The sequence below is a fragment of the Sebastes umbrosus genome, chromosome 4, assembly GCF_015220745.1.
Source record: "Sebastes umbrosus isolate fSebUmb1 chromosome 4, fSebUmb1.pri, whole genome shotgun sequence".
Lineage (NCBI taxonomy): Eukaryota > Metazoa > Chordata > Actinopteri > Perciformes > Sebastidae > Sebastes > Sebastes umbrosus.
Window position 1 is genome coordinate 26,457,320 of NC_051272.1, and position 17,215 is coordinate 26,474,534.

The 17,215-nt window shown below is 39.6% G+C and overlaps 1 protein-coding gene across 4 annotated transcripts in view; it reads right to left on the reverse strand.

The window, feature by feature from the left end:
* hydin (HYDIN axonemal central pair apparatus protein) overlaps positions 1 to 17,215 on the reverse strand; it is a 108,951-nt gene that overhangs the window by 18,540 nt on the left and 73,196 nt on the right. For 2 of the 4 annotated variants that reach the window (XM_037766591.1, XM_037766590.1), the window contains exons 45-69: positions 16,575 to 16,722; positions 15,448 to 15,487; positions 15,242 to 15,345; positions 14,456 to 14,575; positions 14,152 to 14,314; positions 13,460 to 13,557; positions 13,050 to 13,214; positions 10,941 to 11,138; positions 10,616 to 10,822; positions 10,126 to 10,367; positions 9,822 to 10,004; positions 8,492 to 8,611; positions 8,239 to 8,398; positions 7,946 to 8,118; positions 7,662 to 7,860; positions 7,394 to 7,487; positions 6,554 to 6,647; positions 6,272 to 6,440; positions 6,031 to 6,113; positions 5,594 to 5,749; positions 4,222 to 4,327; positions 2,447 to 2,651; positions 707 to 939; positions 453 to 601; positions 107 to 302 (exon numbers count right to left, since the gene is read on the reverse strand). In XM_037766591.1, coding sequence (XP_037622519.1) covers positions 107 to 302; positions 453 to 601; positions 707 to 939; positions 2,447 to 2,651; positions 4,222 to 4,327; positions 5,594 to 5,749; positions 6,031 to 6,113; positions 6,272 to 6,440; positions 6,554 to 6,647; positions 7,394 to 7,487; positions 7,662 to 7,860; positions 7,946 to 8,118; positions 8,239 to 8,398; positions 8,492 to 8,611; positions 9,822 to 10,004; positions 10,126 to 10,367; positions 10,616 to 10,822; positions 10,941 to 11,138; positions 13,050 to 13,214; positions 13,460 to 13,557; positions 14,152 to 14,314; positions 14,456 to 14,575; positions 15,242 to 15,345; positions 15,448 to 15,487; positions 16,575 to 16,722 — 3,805 coding nt within the window. The remainder of the gene's footprint in view (positions 1 to 106; positions 303 to 452; positions 602 to 706; positions 940 to 2,446; positions 2,652 to 4,221; positions 4,328 to 5,593; positions 5,750 to 6,030; positions 6,114 to 6,271; positions 6,441 to 6,553; positions 6,648 to 7,393; positions 7,488 to 7,661; positions 7,861 to 7,945; positions 8,119 to 8,238; positions 8,399 to 8,491; positions 8,612 to 9,821; positions 10,005 to 10,125; positions 10,368 to 10,615; positions 10,823 to 10,940; positions 11,139 to 13,049; positions 13,215 to 13,459; positions 13,558 to 14,151; positions 14,315 to 14,455; positions 14,576 to 15,241; positions 15,346 to 15,447; positions 15,488 to 16,574; positions 16,723 to 17,215) is intronic. The other 2 variants (XM_037766593.1, XM_037766592.1) reach the window with 2 other exon arrangements.

Here is a 17,215-nt window from a genome sequence, read left to right on the forward strand (position 1 = left end):
TTATGTGTTGTAAATGTAGGTGATTTTGATTTTCTTGTAGTTGAATTAAATAAATATGTAATGTTGCTAAAAGAAAAATAAAACGACAAAGGAATACATCTCCCACCTGTGCTGGAATATTTCCATCATTTAGCAGCACCAAGGGCCGGGTATGTCTGCGCCCTACCAACACGTGTGTGAACTGCAGCACTGGGCTTCCTCTGCTGTCCTTCAGAGCTGGACGCACAACACAAATACTGGGCAGATTGCCCTCTCCCATTAGGTCTAACTCCAGCACCTTGCTCTTGAATGTGGGTGTCATTCTGGATCCAACAGAGAAAAGAGTAGGTGGGCGGTGGTCAGGAAGGCAAAGCAAGAGAAGAGGCTATTCTCTTACAACACTAGTAGAAATAAATGGACAAACAAACAGCATAGAGAACACTAAAGTAGAACACACAGTCATGAACTCATACCTGCTGGCTACCTCCAGTGAGGCGTCAAACACAGCGCTGTAGAGCTGCATCGTCTGGGGTGCGAAGGTGACCACAGCGAACGAGTGTGACAGGCTGGGAATGATCAGTGTTGTAGCAGGCAAATCAAAAATCTCTGCGGTACGGCACGTCTGTAAGGAAATACAGTATATGTTTGACATGCTAACGACCATCTACCACAATCAGTGATGCTCCTGTACGCATTTATCCTGTGGGTAGAGCTTTTCATGCCTTACCTTAGCGCCAAAACATCTGATGGCCAAGCTGAGCACGCAGGGCACCTTGCTGTTGTTGATGAGTTTGAAGCGGGCCTGGGCAGTTCGCCCAACCAGGACTTTGTTGAAAATAAACCTTTTCTCATCCCTGACGTAAATGCCTTCCGCGTTGCAAAACTGCTCCGAGGAGAGCTGACTGCTGTTTTGGCACACATGGTGTTCCTCGAAGATGGAATCCGTGTCCAACTCTATACCTGGGAAACAAAAAAAAGAAGAAAAGAGAGTGGGAGTCAGATAAAGTATTAGTCCAGTCAAACCTTTTCTGTCATTCCCCCCTTTGGAGGAAGAAATATTTTCACGACAGCCCGTAGAATAGTTGGATAAAATGTTCGCCATGGGGCCGAATGTAAAGTATCACACACAATCAAAGGGGTATGGACACTCTGTGAGTCATTTGGAAGGAGACAGATACAGATGCAGCAGACACAGACTCACTCATGTGCTCGGGTCTATTTTAGTTTTACACAATATGCAAATTAACTGTAACTATCCTAAAATAATAATAATCTGTTGTTTTTCTTCAGATGACATTAAGTATAAAACTAATAATGTTTTGAGAAGAAATAAATCAACATTTCCTTATGACTTATAGTTCATTCAGTCGGTAGTCCTAGTATGTTAAATAGGTTGGTAGGATGAGGGTTAAACTTTATCAAACCACTTCTTTTAATGATGTGACTGGGATGTAATGTTTCTAAAGGTCTTTATAATTTGTTGGGTCTCATACTGTCAGCTGCCAGAGTTTTCAGACATAAAATACACACTGGTCCCTCTTCATCACCGCCGCCTTCATTATTATTTATATAAATGTAATTTATGGTGTTGTTGGATTGCTGCTAGACTGCCCCGTTAATAAAGGTGCATGAGGGAGGGAAAACGATTTTTAACCGCAGTGAAACTGTTGTTTTAGAAAGGCTAAACGACAAAAAATAAGGACTGAAGCAGAATATTTTGTTAGATAAAAACATGTAGTGAATTATGGAAATAATTACGATCTCTCTTTTTTCAATAAATTTGGACTTTTGGACTGAGGACTGAGACAATCACAGAGAAGGACGTAGCGCCACGTTGCTCGCTCTGTGTGTGTTTGAGAGAGAGGCGGGAAGAGAAGGTGGAAGGTCGGCTAATCTTTCTGTCAGTGCAATAATAATTAAAATGTCAATGTTATGACTGAAGCTTCGAACTACTTGATTAACGTCAGATCAGCACGTTGTCTTGTTTGTCTCCGAAGCATCGTCTGTTTTTCTTTTTTACCTGTCAAATATCTGTCCATTCTGTAAACCTACAGACTACCTGTCTGAATGAACACCATTGCTACCATGGATGTATAAAGAGCCGGTTTGTTTACTGTTTACTTCTGTTTACTGACGTCCCACTGTATTAATGAAAAGAATAGCACTTGGTGAAGATAATCAACCACTTTTGTCCTTGATGTAGACCCTATAAACGCTTACACTATCAATTCTTTTGGGATCATTAAGATGAAAACTTCTGATGAAAGATAAAATGACCTCGATTATATGAGTTTGGAAACAGTAGTGAGCACTGTTTTTCTGAATGGCAATAGTTTGTGCCCATCTTAGTGATCATAGGAGAACCCACGCATATGACATGCATGGAACTGAGCCATCTGGAAGCGAGCCACAACTTTGATCAGGTTTATTAATCAAATCAGACTGAATAAGATCACACAGCTCTCACCTGGCTTGCAGACTTCAGCTAGCAGTCTGTACTGTATGCCATCAGGCTGGTCTGAGGGGTCACGGTCACTGATGTCAATGAGCAAACCCTGGTTGCAGTTGCCCAGCTGTTCAGCTAAACAGTCCACTGTCACCACCTGCTGAGAACCAGGCTGCAAGCTCCCTGCGCAGGGAGACACTGAGAACATCCCCATGTTGAGGCGGTTCTGGAGAGAGACATCATATCAGAGGGGTACAGTACAGATGAGAATATTGGGGGAGAACTAGCATCATCACTAACATGGATGGAATGTGTCTTTTCATGCATGTTTTTTTTGTTGTAGTTTCTGTTGTGCAAATGAAGCCTTAGGTGTTACACACAAAAGACACAAAGCTATCCTGCTATCCTGACATGGAACTTAAGAGCAAGATATTTTTATATTTCGATTCATATATTTTGATCATTTAACACTTTTTTCTCTTTCCATTAAAAATTGCGCCATACTTTACCTTTACCTTCTGAATAAACCTCGCTAACCTGAACATTCACAGCCTTGCTAGCATCAGAAGGTGCCGTGCCCATCATTCCGAAACCCCAATAGTCCAAAAATACACAGGCTGCGTCAGAAATTCCATACTAACATGCTATTTAGTACGCTAAAACAATATGTGGGATTTTTTAGTATGTCCGAAACCTTCGTATAAAAAACAATGATACTTGAATTGAGTACTATTTTCTGGTGAAATATTACATTACATTACAGGACACTACGGTGGCATAAATATCCTAATAATAATCCCAATAATACTGTAGTGACAACAACGTTCATAACAGACATTGACAGACAGCTCCGTAACATCAATAACGCTTCAATTTAACTGTAAGTATAAGATTTCACTTCGCTATATGCGTAGTATATTTGTAAAATTAATTCAGACTTTGATTCTCACAAATCGTCATTTTGGTCACATGAGGTTGGCACGGTTTACCATGGTCACATTTCTGCACACATTTGACCTTTGACCACCAAAAATCGAGTCAGTTCATCCTTGAGTCTAATTGGACGTTTGTGCCAAATTTGAAGAAATTCCCTCAATATCTTCCTGAGATATTAGGTTCACGAGAATGGGACAGACGTGAGGTCACAGTGACATTTATGCCAAATTTGAAAGAATTACCTCCAGACGTTACTGAGATATCACGCTCACGAGAATTCTACCGACGGACGGGCGGACAATCCGAAAACGCGGCGCAGCGCTGGTGCGGAGGCATAAAAATCTGGTAGGTCCAATGACATCCTTCTGCATAATAATTAGACATGTGTTTCTGTTTCTGTTTTTGGGATAACGGGCTGTCGAGACAAATGGGCTTTCGGTCCAATGGGACATTTTTCGGTCAATCCCCCAACAGGTGACCCTTATTTATTTAGCGTTTTAAAATGTATCATAGAACTTTTCACAGCAGACATTTTGACTTGTCATATCAGGAAAGCACAGGTGAAGCTAATAAAATTAACAATGGCTTAGTTCCAGTAATTAATAATTAGCTACATCTGTGTTAAGTTACAATGCTGCTGTGAAAAACATCTCTTCTACTTTAATAAATGTGTAAAGATCAGCAACATTACTGTGTATTTGATCAGTTAATACAAAACCTTGCTTCTGTGAGAAAGTGGTAAAGATTTTCCTATTACACACTTAGAAAGGCAAACATGGAGGGGACTCTCCAAACAAAACAAATCCTGCATAAATTAATAGGCACTGTCATTGTTGTCATTTCCACTAGCAGTCTCTCACCTGATGAATAGCCACGTCTTTCTGGAAGGATTCATGTCTCACTTTGCTACCGGCACCAGTGGGTTTCCCTGAAAGGTTCTCTTGAGAGATCTTCCTACCTGGACCCCTGAGATGAGTACACAGGGACACAAACCACAATTTCGTTTGAACATCTTTAAGCAAACTGATATTGGAGTTTTAAGACATTCAGCTTGTCATCATTTCAGGCAGACAATAAATGGCGTTGGCGTTTAATGTATATGCAAACAAAAATATGTATCTTTTGGGAGTTGTAACTGATCAGATTAGTAAATGTTGGAATCCATACTTATATTGTTACATTTTTGTAATGCAATACACTTTTTCAGCACTTGCTGTAAGTTAAATACATTCTTCATGATTGTAATTTATGCACAAGATATTATTTATTATACTGTGTGTGATGAGCAATTTAAAGTACCAGAGAGATGTTTTCGTATCTTTAGGGTTAGGGATTAAATGATATTGAACTCATTGACAGCCCATAAGAACCACATTAGTTTTTATAACCCCTTCCTTTCATTGTAAGGCGGTTGTGCATCCCTGTTTACTGTAAAGCCACCACCATCGCACTAGTGGCTCTAGTCTTGCTCACAACTAAATAGGAATTACATATATTGAAGTGATATAAATTGGCAATAGAGAGTCAAAGTGTGTATTTAGTCTGTGTGGTTTATTATTATTATTTGTTTAGGCTGCTAACGTTTCTTTTGGTTACAATCACTTTGGCACAGAAGTGTGGTTTCACTTATTTTACCTGTTCACTTGGACCGCGGGATTTAGACAAAGGGGGTGAGTCAGGCTTGGACATGTTCTGTTGACAGGTAGGTCCTACTTTAATTTATTCATAACAGTTGTTGCTTGTCATTCTTCTCATTCAATAAATAGTCAAATGCATCTGGATTTATGTATGGATTTGTTTTAATGCGTCACAGTAAAGAGCCTAGTACTCAGCCTATTAGCGGATTTGAGATTGATAGCAGTCACTACGGCAATTTGAGTCTGTATTGCTTTCGTTTTTAATTTGCTTTACTTTCACATCACAGGACTTTATCATAAAAGCAGCATATTCCCTCCAGTCAAGGCAATACAACATTTGCAGGGATTGGCAACACAATGATGCTTCAATGAAACTTCATTAGTAAGGTGTATCAAATTTTAATATGGGATTTGTCACATGTGGCAGCAGCATGTACAGTATCTCATCAACAAGCCAAGAACACCTACACTGAGCTGCTACTTTTAAAGGTCTTTTACTTTCAAATTTGATTTGTCATTTTAAAAATGACTGTTCTATTCCAAAAGTGTCAGCCCTCTGTGTGTATATGTTTGTGTGTGTGGTCTGTTCTCCTACCCTGGCTTCCCCGGTGACGCATGGTCCGTGATCATGCGACAGATGATGAAACGAGTCTCAAAGTCTCCATTGTTCTCAATAGTGAAGCTCTGGCTCTTCTTGTGGCCATAGACCAGTGGACCGAAGTTGATGTCACATGCAGGTGTGATCTTGTACCTAAAGGACCACACAGCAAATCACTATTTGTAAAAATGTGCTTTGGCTGAATCTCAGAATCGCCTCCTATCAACAAATTAATGAAGCTTTCAGATTGTGATGGTATGTGATCTACTGTGCAAAAACATGAAATGGTATAAAAACAAAGAAAGATGATCATTCCACAGATTCTAAAAATAAAGTTCAGTGAGGGGTATAACACACATGGAATTGATTCTAATATTGTTTCTTAATTATTATTACATAATACACAAAAGAGACAGTATAAATCAATCCTTAACCTGGAGAAGACAGACTTGACTGAAACCTTGATGACGAGGGTGGCTATGGGTTCTCCTCCAACCCCGATGTTGGGTTCAATCACCTGCAGAGGAGGAAACCGATATCTTAACTTGTGGAGGGCATGCCTCTTTCATGATCATGACGAAAATCGAAAATCAAAAAGTTATTGTACAAAAAAAGTGATACAAAATAGTTGAACCTCCCCCTCTGTAATCATTAAGACCAGTGTATGGCTCTGACCTGGCAAGGCAGGATAGGTTGCTTTCTAATTAAGACTTCTGTTTTGGGTCTGCAGAAGATTTGCACTGTTGTGGACTTCTCGTGGGGCATTAGGGAACCACTCTGGGGGTACACTGTGAAAATGGAGTCCAGTTTTGGCTGGGCTGGGTCGGTCTGCTGAAATGTAAACCTTGTGGAAATGTAGATATACAATGAGATAATTCACTTACAGTAATGTGGAACTCAAACTGATACTTTAATATTATGATAACATTAAGTCAAATAGTATCAGTTCAAACTCACTTGTAGGCTATTTCATATTTCCCTTGGTTTTTCATCCTGAGACAAAGTTTGACTTCTTCAAAGACTTTGATGGTTCCAAAGTCCAGACAGCCATCTGCCACAGAAACAAGATTATATAGTATATAATTATTATGACATCAGGGCTGCAACTCAGTCACTCAGTGGTTAATTACAACTTCCGTGTCGGTCAAGTGATGCAATTGGGCCCAAAAATACTTTTTCCCATAGATTTACATTGGGAAAGAGATGTCTGTAAATAAAATAAGATCCTTTTTTGGAGGTAAACCAACTTCCAAGTACGAACACGTTAATAACCCTTGTTTAAATCAGTAGGTCCTAAAAGTTGTAAAATGCATTAAGAACCGAATCAAAAGTTTTTTTCTTTCTTCCGTTCATGTAAATGAGCCCCAGACTGAGGCTGGACCGATTGCTGGGAGGCGGAGTTAAAGGAAACGCTACTGCGCCTGCTGTATGGGCCCAATGGATGCGGAAGATTGCCGGGTGATCCGGGTAATTTTATACTCAAGAAGTCAAGCTTTTTTTTGCTTCATGCGCCACTGACCAACTTTCATAGGAATGAATGAGGCCCCGCTTCGAACGCTGTTTCCAGTTCTGTTTATATATCCATGGGACCCGCTCCCTATGTAGATATGAACGGCTCATTCTAAGGTAATGAAAACACACTAGAGAAAACATACTTATGAATAATATATTCCATTTCTGCCAAAAGATCCCCCTAATTGTTACACCTTGGTCCCTTAATAGGATTAAAAGCCTTGCAAGTGAGAGAGGGGCCAAATTAACTTTTACTTTTACATGAAACGTTCTACGAGTTTGTACCTGGTGTGATGTCCAGAGCTATATCATAGGCCTCAGCTGTGACCTGTATGTTTTCTGTGTGTACGATGCCTAGAATCATCTCCACATCGGATACCTGAAACAAAACACACAGCACATACTGTACATACTGATCTGTGAAATACCCAGTTTGACACATATCATCTTAAAAATCGATCTGCATAGGCCCTGCACATTTACATCTGACTTGAATTTGTATTTCATATTTATTATTAATTTCAGCATGTTTACTTTTATAGTTTTACTCTACCTCCAGTCGTAAGAGCTTCTTAATGTGGAGTGGCCTCCTGGCCCTGAAGTGCAAGGTCAGGGGAAAAGAAGAGTTAGGTTCAATGATGCCCTGATCCTGTGGCACACTGAACTCATCACCCAACTCCTCCACACCCTGCAGTCTCCAAGATACCGGCAGAGCTGTCTTATTATGCAGCGTCACGCTACGGGTGTCCCGCCTAGAGAGAAAAATGGAAGGTAGGTTGACCGAGAGAAGAACAGAGGGATGTTTCTTCCTTGAATTAGTCTTCTATATTTTGGTACCTGTGCAGCAAAGTCCTGTTAAAGTGCAAATGCTTGCTCTCCAGCTCCAGCTCTGGCCGAAGGCCCCAGCAGGAGAGGTTGATGATGACAGGCTCTGGATTGTCCTTGATAAGGCACATGACACTGTCCTTCATTTGTCCCAGTTTTGTTGGGTAGGCCCACACTGTCAGCTCCTAACAGGACAGAAGAATATATGTCATAGTCATCTATATTACTTCAATGGACACCGAATATTCTCACTTTGATATTTCCCTGTGCTGTTATCTGAATGAGACGTAAGATCTGTATGGTACCTGTTTCTGGTCAGGTTTGAGAGTCATGGTTGGGGGGTCCAGCAGATACGTGGTGGCCTGGCTGTCATGCTGGAAAGAGAACTGGACCTCGGCCTCCAGGCCTGTATTGTTATGTATCACTAGTCTCTCTGTGTTCTCTGGGTACCTATTTTCCTTGTATCTACACAAACACAGATAGTGAATCTGTAAATATAAAAGGCAAAGGCCGATACGAACACACTAAGCCATTCAAAGCCGTCACTCTGCCTCTCACCTGTCTCTGGACTTGCCACAGAGTAACGGTCCAAACTCAAAGTATCCAGCTTTGATTGCGTAAGTCTTCTGGAGCCCTTCTTCCAGTTGTTGTACCTTCTTACTGAAGGCAAAAATAGTCCTGGGGAAAGCATATATGATAACAGTAGCAGTAGTGAGAAACTTGCAGTGTGCTATTAGCAGGGGTATTAAGGGATGGGTATTAGTACTCAATACTTTTAAGGTATCGACTGAAATAACCCAGTACCAAGTAGTATTGAAACTTCTCCAGTCAAACTATACCTGCATTCAATCCGTTTTGTAACCAGATCTAGAAAAAAAATGACTATTTTTATGCACTTATGTAGCACTTTTCTAGTCTTCCGACCACTCAAAGCGCTTTACATTACATGTCAGCATTCACCTATTCACACACACATTCCTACACTGATGGCAGAGACTGCCATGCAAGGCGCAAACCTGCCCATCAGGATCTAATCTAAATACTTATTCACACACCGATGGCACAGCCTTCGGGAGCAATTTAGGGTTAAGTAACTTGCTCAAGTACACTTTGACATGTAACCAAGGGAGCCAGGGATTGAACCACTAACCTTCTGATAGGTGGACGACCTGCTCTACCTGAGCCACAGCCGCCCAATCAAATGATTTGTATTGAATGAAGTACTGTATTGGTATCGGTATTTAAGGGTACTGGTATTGGTACTGGTATCGTATTCTTTTAAGCAATACCCAGCCCTAGTGGTATTGAAGAGTATAGAGACATGCTCTGTAATGTGCTGCAGCTGAGCAGCTAATTCGTGCGCATGTTGACTCTGCAGTTCAGCTTCCATCTCTGCCAGTTTTACATTTCAACTTCCAGGTTTTTCGGTAGTGCAGTGCAATGCATTTGACCATTCAGCCTTTTCTTCTGATTCATTCCAACTTCCAGCTTTGAGAGTATTACAGTTTAGCTTCCAGCTTTTCTAGCAATGTATTTCAGCTGTTTTTAGGTAATGCAGTTCAGCCTCCAATTCTGCTAGTTTTATATTTCAATTCACAGTTTTTTTTAGCAGTGCGGTGCAATGCATTTGGGCTTTAATGTTTTTCAGGCAATTCATCTCACATTTCTGCATCTGCTCAGCCGTCAGCATTCATACTCATTTTCTTCAGGAAATGGAAATTGTCTGACTCAGTGTGACCGTCAGTCTAAGGTAGAACACTGACGTCACTACTTTATTTAGAAATATTAGGTGAAATATCATTTTTTTTTATCTGTAATAACCCCCCTTTTCCTCTCTCTCTTTACCATTTACATAAGTGCATTAAGTTACTAAACAATGCTGACTGACATGTGGTCTTTGCAGATGGAGGGATAGGTGGAGATTCCTCTGCAGAGGAGCTGGTAGTGTCGCCGGGTCCCCAGTAGCTCATACGTGTAGGTCTGTTCAAACGTCCCAGGGGAGTCTGAGTAGAACCAGATCTTCAGAACCACCTCACCGTTGGCTGGTACAACCCAGCGAAATGTTGTCAGGCTGCACACCAATACATGCACAAAAAACACACACACACACACACACACATAGTAAACACAACAACAACAAAACAAAAACCAATGTGTCCTTATAGAGTGTGTCTGTGTGCATTTTCCCTTGCCTCTGGCTGCGTTTCAGCTCTAAGTTTCCTTGGCGTTGGTCCTGTTGGTCATCAATGCAGTCAGGTGTGGAGGAGGCGCGTAAACGAGGAGACCGGTCTGAGCCCTTTGTTTTTGTCTTGGCTGAAGTTTGTCTCTTGCTCTTCTGACTCTCTTTGCTCTTTCTATCCTTCTCCTTTATTGCTGCGCCCTCCTTAATGTTGCCTTTGGTGCGACTTTTGGAAAGCGTTGCTGCTGCCTCTTCCTTTAGTGTGCATACACAAACACCACTCAGAATCTTTAATGTTGACATTTTTAACAATTTGTACTCTGTTTGTATTTGGATTTATCGATTGTTACAATTTGGTATCATAAAACAGTGTGACCATGATAGAGATGAGTGATAAGCTTGTATTTCATGGCAGGTAAATTCTTAGCACTAATTATTCTTCAAGTTAAGACCACATTGGTAATTCTGCACTTAAAGTGTATATTCATGTGGTGTACCATTACCTTTACAACTGATCCTTGCACATCTTCCACTGAATCTTTCTTCTCCTCGCTCTGTTCCTCCAGCCCTGCGGGAACCAGGAAGGTGAAACAGCTAAAGGGGAGTTGACTGTTAGATTGCTCCCTGTTTTTCGGAAAAGGAACCATAGAGAAAGTGGTAGGAGGAGGGATGGGTGGGCCGCTGGGTCCCAACCCCAAATCATCCAAAACCTAGCCAAAGGAGAGAAGGACACAGATTAGGCAATGGTGACAAAATTGATCAGCGACATTTTGGGAAGACATATACAGTAAATTATAATAACTACAAAAACAGAAAAATCAGCCATACCTCAACCTGTGGAGGCAAGGTGCTGCCTTTGAGCAGCTCTGTGGCACTCGGATAGTCTTTCCCAGTTACATTGAGCTCAATATGAGGGATGATGACCTGTGGAGACACCTTTTCTGCTTCAGCTGGTGCTGCCATCTGATTGGGCATTGGAGACACGATCTTGTTGATGGCTTTCTTGCTCCTCTTGCCAACAGGGGTCTGTGAACACATGGTGATGATGTATTAAATTGGTGTGTTCCAAATTTTAGCTGTAGTAATACTGAGGCTTTCTTTGTCCATGTTAGTCTTTTACGCAAGTGTATGTGCACATAAGGAAAGGTATCTATCTCATACCCATTTAAATTTCCCTCTGGGTATACAAACATACAACAATACCCTTAAAAATAGTTTATTTGGTTTTTGGCTGTCGCCATCTCCAAGTGGCACGAGAGGGTGGAGCTAAATACAACCGGAAGCTGAATAAGACATTTTTAGGCGACCAAAAAGGTTATAATTAACTTTCATAAACTGAAAACCCACTGTGAAAGGGTTAAAGTTCTACGATGAAAACAGGGACAACTCATATGCCGTACAACGCCGTGGTAGCGACCTGTCTATCACAAGGTAGCCACGCCCTAAAGCATATCCTGCTTTATGGTCTATTTTACTCTAAATGGGACCATAATTTACTAAATGAACATCATGCTGTATTGAAAAAGACTTGAAACTAGTGATTGAGACCATAAACTCATGTTTACAATGTTTACTGAGGTAACTAGAATGGCACTCGGAGAGCACAGACCTCCGCCAAGGTGCCCGAGTACGATTGCCCGTCCTCTCCGTTCAGCTTGCGCCATCATCCAGGTGTATTTTTGTTTATGTTGAGATCACCTGTACGTCGCGGAGCATCGTAAAACACTTCAATCAAACTGGACAGAAACAAAATAAAACTCAGCTAAACCGTCATCGTTACTCTTTCCAACAATTACCGAGTGTGCTTTGGTCGAACTGAACTGTAATTTCACAGAGTTTAATGAGAATAAAACGCAGAATCTATAGTTGTTCCCCCTCCACCCCCGCTCTCTCTGTCTCTCTCTGAAGGAAAGAGGCGGGGTCATGCATCATCAACATGTCATCAGTTACACTGCTAACAGACAAACAAACACACCAACAAACCAACAAACAAACCAACAAACCAACGCCGATGAAAACATAACCTCATAAATCAAGTCATTTTCTCATAGACTTCTATACAATCAGACTTCTTTTTGCAACCAGAGGAGTCGCCCCCTGCTGGCTATTACGAGCAAGGCAATTACGCATATTCACACAATAAAATATATATATATAGTATATCACGTTATGCCATGTTGTGAATTAAATTAATCGTAAATATATAAATTGTCATGAACAAATGAATGCTAATCTGACAAAGATCATACGATACAGCGGTATAACAAAACAATGGACAGCTGATGATGCAGCTATGCTTTAAAATGACGTCTTCCGAGGCAAGGATGTCCCATTTGTTAAATTGAAATGCCTGTTGCCTCAACTCCTCTCTCCTCGCCTCCTCCGCTTGCATCTCCCGTGGACAGGGCTAAGACTCGAGGAGAGGAGGCGAGGAAAGGAATCGAGGATGTACAAACCGGGAAATGAGAAAGGCCTAAGGTGTCTCCATTTCAAAAAAGAAAAAGCTTCCCTGCACCAGCGCTTTGCATATGGTATTGGCCAGTCTATGCTGCCCTCTGCTGGACAAACTGAAATACAATACACCTCTACACTGCGATTTGATCATTCAGTTAATTAAAACAAAAAAGCTAAATTACTGTAATTTAACATATGTTTTTTTTTCTTAATTTAATGATGATACAGTAAATGCATACATAAAGGGGAAATACATACAACAATGTGTACTGTATTTTGCTTTATTTTGCTGAAGTTTAACCATTTTGTTGGGTTTGGAAGAACAGTTGGGGTGTTCCAATGTTATTGAAAATGTAAGAGGTTGGGACGATGGCAGGCAGCAGTTTAGGAGAGGATAAAAAAGAAGAGCATCTTTGTCCCAATTTTCCAAGCAGTCTTAACTTAATTATTAGAGAAAACACAACTGACAGTCAGCAAACTCACCTGTTTCTCTATTGTGGCATCCTCTGACACCGGCGGGGCCTCTTCACCGGCAAACGGGACCAGCAACAAGCCCCGGGTTCGGTCCCAGTGCCGTAGGATGTGCTTCACCTGTTCCTGGCTCAGCTCATACGCTCTGAACCGACTCTGCAGCTCATCCACAATGGACTGGATAGGGTGGATAGTAGAAACAGCAAGGGTAGGGTACAAATCATCAAGTCATTGCATTTTCTTGCATGTAATTCCTGATCATATCTCTCTAAATGTCGCCAAAGCACACTGAATGGTTGTGTATACTCTCAGCATTCAGTGCAACGTTTGAAGCTTTCAAGAGCCGCAAGACTGCAAATACAAATGGAAGAAAGGTACTTTCACACTAACTACCCACTGCGTTTCCTCCTTAATAAACTCACCATTTCTTTCCCCGGCTTGTGTGGAAGAGACTCTGTTTGTAATCCCGTGGCTTCTCCTGTCCTCTTATGTGAATGATCAGTGTCTTTAATTTGATGCACTGTATTAGAAGAGGGATCAATAATAATACTTAAATACATACAATAATACAAAATCATTTTTTATTCATAATTAGAATGACATTGATTTCTTGGCTTCCCTTGTCAGATTTTCTATATATCTGCATGCCCTGAACTGAAACAGTTATAACTTATAATTAATTAGATAACCTCATTAGGAGTTAATCTTGGGTTTGGAGAACCTCTATGAATAAAAAAATGGCTGTTTGATAATCAATTTGTAAGCCTTAGAGTAAATTGTGAGCTTAACCCTCATCCTACCAATATATTTAACATCAAAGGACAAGAATAAACTACTGTAAGAAACAACCATCGTAGCAAAATGTTCACTTATTTCTCCTCAAAACATTATTAGTTATGTAATTAAAGCCATCTGAGAAAAACAGATTATTATTATTAAGTTGCATATTGTGTAAAACGAAAATAAAAAATCTTCGCTTATAGATGGAAATTTGTGTCTGTCTCTTTCAAAATGACAGAGATCCAAGGCAAACATGAACTCATTAAATAGTTCCATCTATTAAAACTGCATTGGCAGAATTGGGTGCTCTTCATGAAAAATGTGATGATATGACCTGAGAGCTTTCTTCCTGTTCCTGTCTCTTGCATGGAACCATGCTGAGATTCCTTACATCTGCCGGCCTCTCCATTTAAATGATGTTGCTGTCTTGCGTCCACTGGTAACTCTCTAGAGATGTTAAGGGAAGAAGTTGGTTGAACATCCGGCGCAAGTGTCAACTGGAAAAAAACAAACAAAAAACAAATCATTAAAAAATAACTGATTGGCAAACAGAGTATGTCTTTGTTTGCGTATGTGTAAAATCTGGTTTCAAGGATTTGGTTCACTGAGGAATCACTGAACGTAGTGCGTATACAGACCTCCTTTCTACCAGACAGGCCCGTCTCCCCGTCTTCTTTATTCTCTCTCTCTCCCTCTTTTTTACTTTTCTTCAACTCTTTTTCTACTCTTAGTTTCTTCATCTCTGCAGTTTCTGTACTCTAAGATCCAATAACAAACATACTTCAAGTCTGGTATAAATGCAAAGTTCATGATTGAATGGCTTTAGATTATGTACAGTATATAAATCCAGATATCTATAAGTCCAGCTGTAAATGGGTCCGTAGTGAGATTAAAGACAAATACTGATAATGCTTTAGATTATGGCCCGCAACAGTGTCTTTTTTTGGTATAATGGTACAGTATGTTCATACATGTAAGAACAAGACTTACAGAGATTTAAAGAGGACATTTTATGCTAATTTTCAGGTGCATAATTGAATGTTTACATGCCTTAATGTTAAAAAAAACACTTAATTGTTTTCATACCAGCTGTGCTGTAGCACCTCTTTTCACCTTCTGTCTGAAACGCTCTGTTAGAGCTCCTTTGTTGCTCAGTAGCTCATACTGTACCCCGTAATATTAGACAAGGTACCAGTTAGTTAAAAAATACCTACAAAATAAATTCTCACATTATTTACATATTCCTCCCTTGTACCTACATATATACCTCTACTGGTACAAAATCGTACTGTTAATTGGGAAGAATTATGCTGTGCGTTGCAGGACATAATCTAAAGAGTTACTCTAATATTTTATAATATGATACAGTGAAATTCTAGTGTGGGGTTGAATATATCACTGCCTCTGCTTAGCAGTAAACCTACCTTTTCTCTCTCCAACTTGTCGGTGGGTGGAGGCGACTCTGCATGTAATGCTTTGGGTTCTTCTGTCTGTTTTTGTAAATCGTCAGCCTCCTTGCTATGACGCACTGTAATAGCAAAGAGGACCATGTGTCAGCAACTAACCAATCATATTACAGTCTATGTGTCCAGCATTTAAGAAAAGGTGGATTATTTGCAGTTGCTTGCACCTTCATTTAACTGATGAAGCCCATTCAATGCATCTGTTGACTAGAGAGGGAATGAAACAAATTATCAATATCAATCAAAATATATATTTTTTAACAGACCTCATAGTTTTTTAAATACAGTATAGGACTCTACTAAACGGTTGAGATGACGCATCACGGTAAAAGAAAAATACAAACTGTACTGTTATTTTGCAGTAATAGGTTAATATACCAACATATGTCTTTTTTTTATGGTGGAATTAGTAGTATTACCAGTACTAGTATTATTTACATCTATCTATTCTAGATACTTACAATATTTACAGTAGGCTACATTGAAAACATCTCAGAAATGGTGAAAAATCATACTGATATAATTGTTTAATCTAATATAAAATGGAATAACATTAAACATATGATCTTAGCAAATTATATTAACAAAAGTGAATGTTTATAAGTTTTTTTATTTCATAAAAAAATTACATTTATTATCTTAAAATCACAACTTTTACCTATACAGGACAATTTAACCATTTGGTAGAGCATATTTTTAGACAGTAAAAAAATCATACTTATTAAATTATTTCTGCATTTATATATATATATTTATATATATGTGTGTGTATTTTATATAATATATAAAATGGAATAACACTAAATGTACCATATTAACATCAATGAATAATCAAAAGTTGTTCTATTTAGTAGAAAATACTAAATTTTAATTACATCATTAGCTTTGTATGTAGCTTTACCTTTAAAGTACAACTGAACCGTTTGGTAGAACGTGTTTTTAGAAAATTATTTGCCCCTTACTATACTTTTTATTTTAGTATCAAGTTACCTTCGTAACTATATTCGTACGTAAGTTACAAATCTGAAACTACGATATGTAGAAAAAATATGCCTAACTTTGAAAAAGAGACCAAATAGAGTCCTCATGTCTGGAGGGAATTTTTTGTCGCTAACTACCTGTGAGAAGGTGAGAACTAAAAAGGCATGCTATTTAAAGACACAATGACATCTAGTGGATTTTTTTAGCATTACATACCTAAACGGAGAGGTAGAAATGGCTCTCAATCAGGTTGAGTTAAGATAAACACATTTTTCATTAAGATAACGTGACTCAAAATGTGCTCTATACAGACCTGCTTCCCCTCCTTCTTCCTCGAAGATTCTTTAGGATCCTTCTTTCCACCCTTTTTGCTCTTCTTCTTCAACTCTTCCTCTCTCAGCCTTTTCAACTCTACCTGGTGCCTCTTTTCTTCCTGCTCTTTCTCTATACGCTCCAGCTTCCTTACACACAGGCGCACAAACAGTTTTTGAATTTTAATTCATTCATTTGGTGATATGATTGATTTAAGAAGAGGAGAGAATTGTGCTTAGAATTTTCTCTTAAAGGTGCAGTGTGTAGGATCTGGCAGTATCTAGTGGTGAGGTTGCAGATTGCAACCAACTGAAACCTCTCCTGTGTTCCAAGCATGTTTCGCGAAAACGTGAAAATGTGAATGGCCCTCTCTAGAGCCACTGTTTGGTTTGTCCGTTCTGGGCTACTGTAGAAACATAGAGGGCGGCTCAGTGACGAGGACCCGCTCCAAAGAGTATAGAAGCAAAGAGACAAAAATCCAGTGTTTTTTTACAACAGCCGCCATTTTGGACTGAAAAACGCTTATTCTATTTATAATATTTTATTGTTCAACACAGGCCATTTTGGTAGAATATGACAATAGAATAGAAATTATTTTACTTTTACTTTACTTTTGTGGGGAACTTTTTATGTGGACGTTTT